The sequence below is a fragment of the Melitaea cinxia genome, chromosome 9 (genome assembly GCF_905220565.1).
Source record: "Melitaea cinxia chromosome 9, ilMelCinx1.1, whole genome shotgun sequence".
Classification (NCBI taxonomy): domain Eukaryota; kingdom Metazoa; phylum Arthropoda; class Insecta; order Lepidoptera; family Nymphalidae; genus Melitaea; species Melitaea cinxia.
The window spans coordinates 3,893,490-3,908,608 of NC_059402.1; the positions used below are offsets into that span (position 1 = coordinate 3,893,490).

At 32.3% G+C, this 15,119-nt stretch overlaps 1 protein-coding gene and 1 non-coding gene across 2 annotated transcripts; both read right to left on the bottom strand.

Annotated features, from left to right (window-relative positions):
• Positions 1 to 741: 741 nt before the first annotated feature.
• LOC123656688 (centrosomal protein of 131 kDa) lies at positions 742 to 15,006 on the bottom strand. The gene is made up of 16 exons (XM_045592345.1): positions 14,839 to 15,006; positions 14,210 to 14,321; positions 11,761 to 13,867; positions 11,602 to 11,691; positions 11,264 to 11,393; positions 10,452 to 10,559; positions 9,939 to 10,097; positions 7,910 to 7,954; positions 6,953 to 7,158; positions 5,620 to 5,756; positions 4,790 to 4,878; positions 3,595 to 3,806; positions 3,116 to 3,228; positions 2,517 to 2,575; positions 2,038 to 2,180; positions 742 to 877 (listed from the first exon to the last, which is right to left on the bottom strand). Exons 1-16 carry the CDS (start codon positions 14,968 to 14,970, stop codon positions 742 to 744), a joined length of 3,978 nt encoding a protein of 1,325 aa, XP_045448301.1. The 5' UTR covers positions 14,971 to 15,006.
• On the bottom strand, positions 8,217 to 8,288 carry Trnae-uuc. The gene has a single exon. It is a non-coding gene; the product is annotated as a tRNA-Glu (tRNA).
• Positions 15,007 to 15,119: the final 113 nt, after the last annotated feature.

Here is a 15,119-nt window from a genome sequence, read left to right on the forward strand (position 1 = left end):
GCATTAAATTAAGCTTGTGACAATTTATATAATTATTTAACATTTCAAGCCGTTCTTTTTGTCTTTGAGTCAATAATAAAAAAAATCTCCCTAAACATTTTTGAATATCATATCAAAAATGTTTAGAATTCCTAATGTGTGGGTAACACAAAAATAAAATCGTAGATATTACAAAAATTCTCCCATCATACTTAAATAGGTTTATAGTTACATGCAAAATGTATTTATTTAATATAATTAAAAAATAAAAAAACAAGCAAAAAAAAAACTTAATCTTACTAAATATTTAATAAGCTTTGGTATTTAAATCTTTCAGTCTGTCAGTCTAGTCAGTCAGTCAGTCTAGTATTAACTTTCTTTTAAATAAAAATAAATAAATAAAGACTAGTTCATAGTTTACAGACTTAAAATTGAACACTAATATCTATAATTTATTAAAAAATATTTTGTCAGTTCAAAAAAAGATACCACCAAATGTACTCGTCTCATTTATTTTTCCAAGACTTATTTCCTTACCTCCTTACTTTTTATTTAATATAAAATGAGATCAATAAAAAAAACCGAGTGTGCTTTAGACCACACGACTGATGTAAAACTTCATTAGCTCCAACTACCTTATATATATCTCTCAACTTTCGTTCGCTTCACCCGATTACACTTTTCGTAACGCTCTCGTCACACATTCATCAGCAGATCAAGCGTGCGAGAAGTTTTATTTCAAAAATGTTTACAATATGAGATCTATTTAGACTTCAGGAAGTCCTTTCTCTGTTGTTGCAGTTTCTGCTCCAGTAGAGTTATCTTCTCCTGGTACTTCGCCGTCTCTCGGGTTAACGCTTGTATGGCTGAGTCTTTTCTTGCGACTGCTACTTTAACCCTAATATAAATTTAAAAAGATTTCCATATTAAAAATGTTTAAAATATGAAACTAAGAATGTTTTTCGTTTTCAATTAATTCTCCTTACTTCATCGATTTTTAGATGTTTTTATATAACACTAGGTGGTACCTGCGACTTCGTCTGCGCAGGCTTAGTAAGTACTTCGAGTAGCTTATAATCTTCTCAATATCTATACCAAAATTCATCAAAATTGGTTCTGCGACATAAAAATCAATTTGTTATACTACCAAATGTGCATTAGCAATATATTATCAATTTTTACTGTATTTATGGCTCACTGTTTTTGCGATAATGGCTTACTCATAAAAGATAGATATATGCTGTCGCGGACTTTTCTGTAGGACTAATTAAGATAAACATTTCTCTTATACATTATATACATGTAAACTCTACGGTTATTGCAGCGCACGCCAGAACAGCTCGCAGATGGCTGTTTTTTTTTCTCGACTTACTTGACAATTATCGTTATATTTTGGACAATTCACTCACTAACTTTAAAAAATTATAGCCTGTGTTATTCTAATATATAAGCTATATTATTGTAAACTTTCATTAAAATCCATTCGGTAGTTTTTGCGTGAAAGAGGAACAAACATCCATACATACAAACTTTCGCGTTTATAATATTAGTAGGATATAACTATCTATTGATTTTTAACTATAATTTTCAGAAGATCACAGTTAAATAACATTGGTTTCAAGCAGCGTTATTGTGCCTGTGGTCAGTAAGGTGACCAGCGCTCCAGGGGATGGTCAGGTGTAGGGTCGGCAACATGTGTGCGACGACTCTAGTATTGCAGGCGTCTATATGCTACGGCAACCACTTACCATCACGTGGACTGTACGTCTATATGCCGAACTAGTCTTATATTAAAAAAAAAAAGAGTGTGCTTTAGACCACACAACTGAAGTTAAACTTCTGCATAATAGGCCTGCACCGTGTCTTAGATATACGAAACGTAACTGGCTAGAGAGAGAGAAAAAGAGAGAAAGAAAATGTGTGCTTGCACCTCACTCTTGCTTTGTTCGCCTCGCCCGGTCGCACTTTTCGTAACGCTCTGCCCAAGTCAAATGTTCGTAAAGAAGCTTTACTTGAAAAAGTTACGATAATGTTTATTTAAGTAACATCTAAACTCACTTGGCATACAGTTGGTGCATCTGTTCATCATGCTTCTTTTTCATATCTTCTATGACCTTCTCTAGTTCCTCAACTTTACTTCGCCAGGATTCCTCACAACTGGTCTTTATTTCCTCAGCCCTCGCTTCTAATTGGGAGTTTTTCTAATAGAAAATAAATAATTAAATATAATTATGTCATACTAATTTAAACATAATAATTAATAGCGAATCATTTTAGGCTATCACAATTTGATGCCTTAAAGTTGTTGAAACTTTGGTACAGCAATATATATCTTTCTTTAAAGATTAAAATAACCTACTTACTATAAAAATACTTTATCTTGAATTTTCCACTTTTACTGCAAGTATGTATTATTTTATTACAAGTAATATATATTTAGTATTAATTATTTAGCATTTGAATATTATTTTATTTATTATAAATAAATAAAGATTACTTTAAAAATAAAAATATTGGTCCTTCAAGCCAGAACTTACTTCTGTTAAAACTCTGTTTCTCGTCTCAAGTTGACTGATTGTAACTTCGAGTTCCGCACCTGAAGAAAAATGTCGAAACGTTGATTAAAAGCCATTTAAAAGAAAAAAAGCCATTACATAATTTAATTACAATCTATCATTTGGCAGGCCTAAAATAACAATTTATTTTAATTTTGAACCGACTAAATACCGAAAAAAACCGAATATATATACAGAGGAGGTTACTCAATTCGACCGTACATATTTTTTTTAATGTATGTTCTGTAACTAATTTTGATAATTCTTCTTTTTTTGGAAGAGATATCCCAAGCTATCACGATAAGGATACCAGGATCTGATGACGAAATCCCAGAGAAATCGAAGGGAACCCTCGAAATTTGTAGTGACGACTAGTGCGTCTGTTAATTTTTTTCGTCTACTTACGTTGTATTACTTGTCGATGTAATTGAAGACAGTTTTTTTTTCGTTTGCTAGCAAACACAATTATTTTTTTCGAGTTTGACTAGATGAACAAAGTTAGGCAAAAAAAAAATTATACAATATTTTCTATGCAATAACAGATAAGTTGTAAGTAGAAAAAGAAAAGGACAGCTACAAACATCGATCTTCCGTCTCCCTCACTCTTGCCTGCGCTTGTTGGTACCGCTTGAGAGTCGCCTGCTCTGTCTCTGCGAGTTCTTTTAGCTCTATCTCGTACTGCTCTTTATTACGTCTGGAAGTAAAATAACAACGGTTCTGGTGTAGAGGTGCGAGTAATCGCCTAAAATACCGAATATTTCTTTCCAGTTTGGATGTCTGTCCTTGTGGGTTTCCCCACCGTGCCTCGGAGAGCACGTTAAGCCATCAGTCCCATTGTTGTAAATATCTGATAGCGATCGTTACTCATAGTAGGGAACATATCTACCAACCTACAGTGGAGCAGTGTGGTGGATTAAGTTCTAATCCTTCTCCTAGATAGAGAAAGAGGCCTATGCCTAACATAGGGATGTTACAGGCTGAATGTTTATGTTTTTGTTGTTGGGCAAAATACAACTTTTTGAAAAAATAAATAAATCAAAGCATTAATATCAAAGCCTACCTCATCGCGTCTTGTAGCTCCTTCCTCCCCATTTGAGCCTCAGCATCCATACTCTCTATTGCCTTCTCTATCTCTCTGTCTCTCTCCAACTTGTACTGCGCCGCTATCTCCGTCTCTCTCTTCCTCAAGAGCACTTGCTGACTCGCTTCGTATTCTTTCTTGTAACGTTCGAACTCTTGCTCGAGCTCGTTTCGTTTTTGTTTTAATTGCTCCTAATCAAAATCAAAATTAAAAACAGCTTTATTCAAATAGGCCCCAAGAGCACTTTCGAATCGTCAATTTACAAATTAAAACTTTAAAATTAAATAATTATTTTTGTAAAAGTAAAGCTACCGCCGATTCGAAATGTAGATTCTGCAGGGAAGAATCGGCATACATTTTTAACCGACTCCGAAAAAGGAGGAGGTTACTCAATTTGACCGTATTTATATATTTTTATTTATGTATGTTCGGGGATAACTTCGTCGTTTATGAACCGATTTTGATATTTCTTTTTTTTTGTTGGAAAGGAGATATCCCAAGGGTGGTACTATGATAAGAGGACCAGGATCTGATGATGGAATCCCAGAGAAATCGAGGGAAACCCTCGAAAATCGTAGTGACGACTAGTGCGTTTGCGCGTTTGTGCGTGCGTTGCTATTACTTACACCTAATAATAATAATAATAATATACTTTATTGCATATTTCAATAAAGAACATTTACACATTACACAATAATATATGATTTTTTAAAAATTCAAATGTACATTTTGATTTCTTTAATTTAAAATATGCTAAGATATAATCTACATAGATATTTTAACACTGTCATAATAATGCATATAACGAAACCTTATATTTTGGTACAACCCTGGTATAAAATACGACCCTGTAGTAACTAAAAATAAAGAATTTTCCTGGCAGTAAAGAAATATATTAACAGAACAAAAAGAAATTAAAATTCACGTACACGTTTAACTAAGTTAATGTACCTAATTTCAAGTTTTGTCATAAAATATATAAAGTAGTTTTCCAAAAAAAAAAAAAAAAAAATAGAAATATTTACATTCGAAACCTATATAATTTTTATTAAACGTACTATATTTAAGCATATTACAAAATTTTGTCTTCATTGGCGGTAAAGACCACTAAACAGATTATTTTTGTTAAACATGATAGTTACCTACAGAAAAATCTAATTTAACGCCGACTTACCACAATTTTCTCCCTCTCATCTTCAATAGCCTGTTCCAATTTCCGTTTATTTTCTTCAAATAGCTGTTCTTGATCCATTTTCCATTTTTCTTGAAAATTAACATTTTTATAAATAACTAGCCGACCCGGCGAACTTCGTAACGCCTAACAGTCGATTCTTTAATTTTATTATTATTATTATTTTAGAATTTTTCTCTCCGTAAGAACCATCCTCGTACTTCAAGGAATATTTTAAAAAAAGAATTAGCGAAATCGGTCCAACCGTTCTCGAGTTTTGCGCTTAGCAACACATTCAGCGACTTTTTATATTATAGAAGATAATGGATTTACGGTTAATTTGTTTTCTTATATTTAACAAATACATATGAATATTCGTGTTGGTAATAATATTGTAAAAGTAATATTGTATTTAATGGCTTTACTTAAATTAAATAAATAAAAAAAATCTAATGCCCGTCTAAAATATTTCGATTTAGTTTTCGGTTTTGGCCAGTTTCGTCTAAAAATCTTAATTTCTCTTAAGTTTCAACTTCGGCCAAGTATTGGCCGATATTTCCTATAAAACAGCCAACATAAGTCTATATATTGACATCGAACCTTTTTAATAATATTAACATACAAACTTTTTGCCACAAACTTTTTAACAAGACCAACTGATCAATAAGCAGGAATCTAAAGCCAACATAACTCCATTGAGAGATTTTTAAATTTATTAACTAATAAACTATTTGTTCTATAATAATAACTATTCACAATAATTAACACAAATTTTGGAACACAATGAGAGATCAGCAAGATAGCAATTAAGGAAATATTATTCTAAGTCGTACCAAATTTCAGTTTCTGTATTTTCTCCCTCTCGACTAGTTCGGCGGCTACCCGGTCATTCTCCGCCCTCATCTCCGCGACGAGACGAGTCCGTTGTTCTTGATACGTTACTTCTAGCTCAAGAATTTGTTTCTCCATTCTGAAATAAAACATAATAAATGCTAAAGTTTGGAAAGATGTTTTATTTATTTATTTATAGAATACTAACAAAGTATATACCATATTTCAAGTATATATACAATAACAGTAAAGTCTCAGTGTAACTCTGATTATAGGTGATAACTACATTAAACTTGACCAACATACACTAACAACATACATAAATAATATACACTTAGGAACTTCAGACTATAGAACACTATATAACTTAAGATAATGTTTTACAAAAAAAAAATCAAAGAACTAAAACCACAATTAAGCTTACTTTGCTGATAAATATTTAAGCAATTTTTAATTTAAAAATAGTGTAATACTTCGACAAAATTTGATACTGGTTGTTTTTAACCGACTTAAAAAAATGAGTTTCTCAATTTGATTGTATTTTAGATCACAGCTAAATAATACTGCTTTCAAGCAGTATTGTGTTCCTGTTGGTGAGTAAGGTGACCAGAACTCCTGGGTTTGGGGATTGGGTCGGCAACGCGCTTTGCGATGCTTCTGGTGTTGCAGGCGTCTATAAGCTACGGTAATCGCTTACCATCAGGTGAGCCGTACGCTTGTTTGCCGAACTAGTAGTATAAAAAATTTTTTTTTGTGTGTCCATTTTGATGATTCTTTTTGTAATCGAAAGCCAGTGCTTGTCACTGGGTCCCATTTAAATTTGATCGAGATCTGACGAATACTCTTGGAGCAATCCCTAATAATGCCTATTTAATTGACTACTTTACCGACTACCGACGTCGTATTAGTTATCGATGCAAATGAAGTCGGTTTTGTTTCTTTTGTGAGTAACCACAACTGTGTAGCATACAAACACGCTGATCTATTCTTAAGGTAACTTTAACTTGATTCCTGTGTCAACGAACTAGTCAATAAGCTTAAAATAAACTTTTTCCTCTTACCTAGTTCACCTAACAACCGCTCTGGTTTAGCGGAGAACGTGCCTAAACACAGGCGGCTTGCGGGTTCGATTCCCGCTCGGGATGGGTATTTGTATTTTTTTCAAATATTTCTTTCCGGTTTGATTTTCTGTCCTTGAGGGTCCTCCCTTGCCTCGGAGAGCACGTTAACCCGCAGTAGAGCAGCGTGGTGGATTAAGCTCCTTCTCCTGTATGGAGAAAGAGGCCTATGCCCAGAAGTGGGATGTTACAGACTGAATCGTGAATCGTAACTCACCTAGAACTGGCAAGTTGTCTCTCTTTCACTAGAGCGGCTTCCTTCTCATCTTCTAGAGTTCTTCTCAATTCTTCTAACTCTGCTGCATGCTTAGCGGTAAGTCTGCCATTTTGTTCTGCGTGATACATCTTCAAGTCGGATATCTCCTTCTGCTGTCGTTCTGCCATCTCGCGGAGTTCTCCCTCTAATCCTTTCACTGTTAATTCCTGAAATCATATGTGGAAACTTGATATTTTATGTTAAAAATTAATTAATTTATGTTTTCCTGATTTATTTATAGAATAAGTAATATTAATAGGATGAGTTATAGTCGTTTGTTCCCAAAAAGGTAACGCTATTAAATAGTGATAGAAAAGTTAGTTCTTTATTAGTATTCGTTGGAAAATTATTGGTTTTTCGACATTTAATATATTGTAAATAGTACAGATGTTTCGTAAGCTTATTTCATTTGATTATTTTATTATGAATAGTTACTAAACTCAACACACATAATGATTTTAGCTCCTCGTGTAAAACTTAAATACATATAAATTATTTTTTCATTAAATATTGTACACGAAATAGCTTAAATATTTCATACTAGTATCAATATATATATATTTTTAATTTTAATCAACGTTCGTCAATGAATATGCACTATGACAAGTTACTAAGCAAACTGTTTAAACGAGGACATATTTTTTTTGTAAAAATAATAAAACATTTTCATCCAATATTGTGCATGAAACAACCTAAACACCAGTATAAATCTTTTTCTCTTTTTAAATATTTTTAGCAAATGTTATCAACAATTTTTTTTATATAACTAGATCGGAAAACAAGCCTACCTCACCTGGTGGTTAGCGATTACCGTAGCTTATAAACATCTGTAACAGCAGAAGCATCGCAAGCGCGTTGCCGACCCTATCCCCAATTCCCCCAGAAGCTCTGGTCAATATATCAGTTACTTTTATTTACCTTTATCTTTTCAGCTTTCTGTCGCACCCAGCGTTGCCTAGCAACCTGAAAAGTAAAACATTTATTACTAAGTTTACATACACATTATTTTTTATCATTTCGTTATTCAAAAGTCGATTTATTTCTTTATCCACTATCATAAAATTGGAAACAAATCATGAATTTTTGGTAAATAAAGGCATACTTTATCGAATTATTATCATTTTACAAAACAAAAAAAATAATTGTGCTGTTCATATTTATAAAGAAATATAAATAAATAAAAAAACATTCAATAAAAGTTTATATCTAAAAACAAAAGTTTGGTTTCCCGTACCGGGAATCGAACCCGAGCCTCCTGGGTGAAAGCCAGGTATCCTAGCCACTAGACCATACGGGATGTGATTCTTTAGGTGAATTAGTTCATTATATTATTTTATTCACTAATGATTCGTATAAATTTGATTTTTTAATTAGTTACATTTTTAAGAGTAATAAGATTTTTAAAGAATTACAACAAAATATCGATGGAATGAATGCTGGATGACGTCATCGTTAATGAATATTTATTTAACTTATGCATTATTTTTATATCACAAAATACTTTTTTCTTTTAAATAATTCAGATAAAATAAATTTAATACAATATGAAATAAATAAATTAGTTAAGGTCTAAAAATATCAATAAAAATATGTGTGCATTATTTAATCGCCTTGTCAATTTCTCTTGTCACGACCTTTGTGAGTGATTGCTCTTTTTTTCTATAAGGAACATTGGTCTTATTGTATAATATTATATATTAGATAATATATCATGTAATATATAAATAAATTTTATAGTAAAAAAATCTGTGTTACTGTCAAAGCTAAAAATATTCTATCCGTCGACTTTTAATATGTTTAAAAAAAAAAACATTAGTTCGCCAAAGTATTGAAACAAACGCGTTATTTAATCCAACTACCTAGGCATTAAAATTTTGTGGATTATTTTTTTCTTTCTAGAGTTACGTATGTCTTTTAACTAGCTGTGGCCCGCAGTTTTGCCGGCGTCCATTTAAGGAAAAACGTACTCAAATATTATATGGGCTAAACCTTCCTCGGTAACTGGATTATCCAAAACAAAAAGAATTTCTCAATTCGAACCAATACGTCGTCTTATTAGTAATTAGTATATATATATATATATACTAGTATGGATACACCGGACCATAGACTATAATCAGCTGTTTCAGAGCAAGGAAAATCCCATAATAATAAAAGGGAACAAATAACCCCAGAATTCCCAGCTGCAGGACTAGGTATAATCTATAAAATTTAATTGGTTTACATCCAATGTGCGATTTTCACGATCATTTTTACCTCCTCCTCCTGCGGTTTTCCTTGAGCGCTATAATTGGCTAGTTTGCAAGCGTCGAGTGTACATCTTTTTCCTTAAAGGTCGGCAACGCACCCGTTTCTCCTCTAAAAAATATGTCCATGGGTGACGATAGCTATTTCACATCAGATGGTACAGTCTGCTTGTTTATCCCCTTGTTATGAATAGGAAACTTCTTTTTATAAACGACTAAGTCGGTAAAAAAGCGTACGGCTCCCTTGATAGTAAGCTGCTAAAGTAGCCTGTAAATGCCTGCGACACCAGACGCATCGCAAGTGAGTTGCCGACCCAACCCAGGAGCTCTGGCCACTTTACTCACCTCAGGATCACAAAACTACATGAGAGCAGTGTTATTTAGCTGTTATCTTCTGTAAGGTTGAGGTACTTCCACAGTCGGTCTGATCCAGATTTTCAGCAGAATATATCCTTTTTTTTATTTTTACACTCTTTTTTTTTTGTCTGAATGTATTGTATAAGTTTAGATAAAAACTTAACACCTATACAATCTACATATCATTTCCTATGCCCAAAGGTTGCCTGAAAGAGATTGCTTATTAGCGATAAGGCCGCCTTTTGTACTTATCTCTTGTTTTTTTTATGTAGTTTTTATTATCATTATTACTATCCTGCTATGCCCTACCTGGAGTAATGAAATCTAGGCAGTATAGTTATTACCTGTTGCGCGGCCGCCATTTTGTCGTGTTGGTTCCGAAGTTCCAACTTGTACCTTTCTTCAAGCGCTTGGGCAGATCTCTTCCAACGATCTTCTAGAGAACGACGTTCGTCAACCAATTGTTCGATGCGATGATTTAGAGTTTTCTTGTCGTTTATTAGCTGCAATCAAAGAAATATTTTACTCAGTACAAATTATTTATTATCGGTTTAGAAAAACAAAGGATACGTGACCTAAGGGATGTTTTGGTTAATAACGAAAAAAGGAAGGGTGGGTTAAATAAGGAATTATAATGTAAAATTAATTGGCATTGTTCGTTACATTAGGTGGTACCCAATTTACTCACCTATAATAAGAGGGTACCATTCTTTTATAATCACTGAAATCATGCTTATTATGACAATGAATCTCAGTTGGATATATGCATAACTTGGCGATTTTTGTTATTTTGTTTAAGCTGTCTGCCACTTTATCTATTTTAAATTGAATTAATCATTAGCGTAAAATTTGAGTACCTGATCTATAAAATTCTGGTGCCTCTTGATAGTTTCTTCACACTCTTGCTTTACTCTAGTGACGTTACGATGAGACTGCTTTTCTAAGTTGCTTACTTTAGATATCATCTAGAATCCAAAAAATATATTTATGTACTACGTCGCGCAGTTTCACCCGCCTTATTTCCAATCTCGTAGGAATGGGGAGACCAAAAGTTGCCTATGTGTTTTTCTTGATCTCCATTTATTCACGCACTATGTACCAAGTTTTATTGCATTCAGCTCAGTAGGAGTGAAAAAGTAACAAACATCCATCCACTCTCACAAATATTCATTTTTATAATATTAGTAGGATTAATACATTACTAAAGTGGTCAAAATAATATTTAAAGATTCTACATGATTTCTTAAAACGTCATGTAGCCTTTTAAGTAATTTATTTTAGTATATTGTAAGCTTATTCACCGACCATCGATAAAGATTATCTTGCATTTAAACACATAACATTAACTTTATCAGCAGGAGGTACAACCTTAAGATTAACGTTACCTCAACTTGATTAAGTATTATCTCAGCTCATAAACTACAACTTTTGTGTTAACAAGTTGCAAATATTTGGCAGATAAGATTGAGTTTTTTGGTGAAAACAAAATAAACCAAAAATTTACTAAAACTACTTTTTTAGATGCCTTTATACGTCAGCTAACTTCAGTACACACGAAAACAGGCTTTAAATCTTTTAAGCCTTTGGGCAACTATAAAAATAGGCCCTAAATCGTTTAATTTTTTAGTATTGGACCATATTATACTTTATATAATAATTTCTTTCTCACCTGCTCCTTGTGATTAGCGAGACTTTCTTGTAGTAACGCGATGCAGCAAGACCTTTCTTCCAGTTGCAATGATGCAGTTACCAATCTTTGCGCTAATTCAGTTTGAGGAAGCTTGAGAAGAGCTTCTAATCTGTCAGTAAAAACAAATAGAATACCATCATATAGTTCAAAGCCATACAAATAAAATAAAAGAATGTACCAAAAATTTTAATAATTCACATTATTGATTTAATTCGAGGGCATTTAAAAAATATCCAAAATACATAGGACGAGAAAATTAGATTACGGAAGTGAGTGCTATTTTTAATACGATTCTATATCCAATTTTATCTACTTACTTTGGAATCGTTTGAGGAGTTGAGTTTGTTACAACAGATAAAGCATCGTTTGCACTTTGTTCTACTTTTTCCAGAAATTCGAAAATTTCCCTGTAAAATTAAATGACGTTAGAAAATGTTACTTTCAATGCAGAAACTAATTTTATAGTATGTACCTACATGAAATTATCTTTAGGAGTATCGGATCTTTCTTGTTCTTTAGCTTCAGGTTCGGTTGTTGTAACATTTGAATTCGTCACCGAGGTTACAGGATTATCTCCATAGCTTTCAATTTCTTTTAACATCGAATAAATATCCAGAACTGTTGATTTTGAGTTAAGCTCTTTGGGTGCCTGAGATTCTAATGATGTTGATACAGGACTAGGCACTTTTACTTCAGTTTCAACTTTTTCAGGTGTTTTAGAATTTGGCTCAGCTGGCTCCTCGATTTTAGCTTCTACGTTGTCTATTGCAAGTACTCGTGGAGATGGAGCAGAGAGTGACATCCAAGATTCAATATCTTTATCATTTTGAACGCTATCTATTCTTGCGCTCAGTGGTGTTCGCATTGTAAATGCGTTCTTTTGAGGTCTCATATTAGCAGGTAAATTGCTTTTATCAGCTAGGATCTTCGTGTTCCTGTTATTCCAATACTGTTTATAACTTGAGTTTTCTTCAAGTTTTGAATTCATATTATTTAGTTTCTTATCAAATTTTTTAACATTTTTAGAAGTACCTTCCTTTGTGTAATCGTTCTTTACTTTTAAATAGTTTTGTATTAACTCTTTTGTAGTAACTTTAGATACATCTTGTTTATGCATGTCTAAGGAGTTTTTGTCACTCGTAGTTGGCATATCGCTTATATTAGAATCAACTTGGGAATTTTCACTTAATTCCTTTTTATCATCAGAGAAGTTGCTAGAATGTTGTTCGAACATTTCATCTATGTTAAGAGGCGTTGGAGATATAGCATCTGTTTTTATATCTTTTAATGTAAGCTCATGTAGATTATTTATGGCTTCTAATTCTTTTTTATAATCTTCAATGACTTTAGAAGTGTATGCCTTTGTTGTACTATTCAAAAGATATGTAGGATACTCTAAATTATCATTTTCTTGCTCAGTTTTGTCAGAATCATGCTTGCTAGTACCGGGAATAGTACCTTCATTTTTTGTAGGTGTGTTCTGCGGTGGCAAAGCGACGTGACCTTCTTTCTTCAAGAAGAAATCTTTATAAAGCAAACGGCTATGATTTAAGGGCTCCATCCATTTTCCCCCCAAATCATCGCAATACTCTTTAGTGATTGGATACTCTAAGCTCTTTGGATGATCTTGCGTTTCTAATTTAAAATCAGTTTTTTGGAAAAATGATGTTGAAGGTAAAGAGTACTTCGATGACATGGCTTTTTCTTCTCTTAGCCCGCTATCAGGATAGCCTGAATCTTTTGAACTTGTATCAGTATGGATAGCGGTACTAGAAAATTTAGTTTTAGCAGCATCTTGACTATTATGAAAATCTTTATAAAAATTGCTATAGTTCTGAGTATCAATCGTTAAGGCGGTTGGTTTTGAGTAGTTACAAATTTTATCTTGAGTTTTATATTTTGAAACATCTGTGATATCATCGTGACCTAAATTTTTTCCATCATTATCTAAAGAGGATTTTCGTGACAAGTCAAGCATAGTTTGAGAAGGAATACTGTCAAGGTCCTGTGTTGACTCTTCCTCAACTAAAGACAACTGCTGTTTGGTTAAGCCAAGACTATGTGTGTAGGGATCCAAAGATCGTTCTATTTCTGAATTACCAGGAGCAAAAGATACTCGACCTGATAATCCATCTGTAGTCTTAATGTCACCATCAATTGAGAAAAAATATGCTTCGTAATTTTTATTTTTAACGTGAGACGGGGCATTTCTCATTTGAATCAAATCTTTATTTCTTGATGGCCAAGGTGACCTTGGTTTTTCTGTTATTGTGACTTCTAGGCCATAATTATTATCAATATTATTTCTTTCATCACTAAATGAAGATTCCATTTGTTTACGACCCTTTTTAGCAATGTTTCGGTACTTTATATAGTTTTTTGTATTACTATTTCTATGTTTAAAGCCGGACTGTGCTTTCGCTTTGATCTTAGTACCTAGACTCATAAAAGTATCTTCTGAACCAAAGTCCGAAGCATTACTACTTATGTCTCTATTAGTTTTGATGGTCTGGTCTAATTGATCTTTTGAGTTTGACAACAATTTTTCAGTTGGTGGTAACACTTTCACGCTTAATGGTGAATCTGCAATTGATAATAAACTTACTAATAAAAAAGTAAGTTACAGTAAATTGATTAGTAAACAATGTAATTTTTAAATTGAATAAAATGGTGGTGCTAATAACAATCAACCGTTTAATAATGACATCAAAAAGAAAGGTAAACAGAAAAATAGGAATTATTAACATAATTGTGCAACAGCTAATCTAAGGTGATATAAATACTGCCTCTTTTTATGGAAGCCTATTTTTACCCTTTTGTAGATATAAATTTTAAAAATGTGTAAAACATACATACAGACGTCTATTACTAAGGTAATAAAAAATAAAAGTAAAATATTAATTTATTAAACACAAATATTCTTACTGTCATATGATTGTATCAATTCAGCGCTAAAAGCTTTCAAGAAGGACCTAGTTGAAGGTGCACGATCCTTAGTATCGGCTGAGAAAGGTCTTTTATACCTTTCTTGAATATCCTGTATAAAAAAAACAGGTGTATTAATACACAACTAGGTATCCCGTGGTCTATTGTACAATATTTAAAACTAATTTTAAATTAAACTAAAATCTGACTTGGTCATAAACATTTAGATCTGTTATTAAAGGTCATATTTACGTACAGGCTAAATATTTGATCACACAGTTTTTAATAAAATCATTCGTGAGAGATAATTAATACAATAGCACTATTTATTATTAAAACCTTTAAGTTATATACATATAAACCTTTAATTTATATAGTTATACATTAAATTATTTGGCATTATTATGTTTATACCAAAAAATGTAACTGTTATAAATAGAAATTAACAGTAAAAAGTTATGTACACAACAAAGTTAAATAAAGATTTTATTTTTTATTTTTATATTATTTTGTACAGATAGAAGGAAAACTATAATAGATATTGTAGTACTATTGTTTAACTATAACTGTTTTGTTTGAAAAAACAGCGTAGATTGAAATTTTTATTTAAAAACGAAATAAATATTTACCGGTGAGCAAGAATTTTGTAGGGCAGACCGTGGACGATTTTTTGTGTTCTTTCTGTCTTCCTTTTTCTTACTTCTGTAAGTTAAATTTACTGGCGAACCAAGAAGCCGTAGGCTATTATTATCTTTCGACATCCTATCCTGACTGTTGAATTGATCGTAGCTTTTAGGGAGACCAGGGGGTGGACACTTGCATAGTAACCTTCATTTTCATATATAGTGGTGCCATCTGTTTAATGATTCCGATAAAATGTGAACAGATAATAAAAACAGTTAATAAATAC

What these genes read in the sequence shown, in the direction of transcription:
- LOC123656688 (XM_045592345.1), bottom strand. Translation starts at nt 14,970, where the DNA reads ATGTCGAAAGATAATAATAGCCTACGGCTTCTTGGTTCGCCAGTAAAT. An exon ending in ATTGATACAATCATATGACA is followed by an intron (nt 13,868 to 14,209) that starts GTAAGAATATTT and finishes TATCAATTGCAG; the next exon opens with ATTCACCATTAAGCGTGAAA. An exon ending in ACTCCTAAAGATAATTTCAT is followed by an intron (nt 11,692 to 11,760) that starts GTAGGTACATAC and finishes TTAATTTTACAG; the next exon opens with GGAAATTTTCGAATTTCTGG.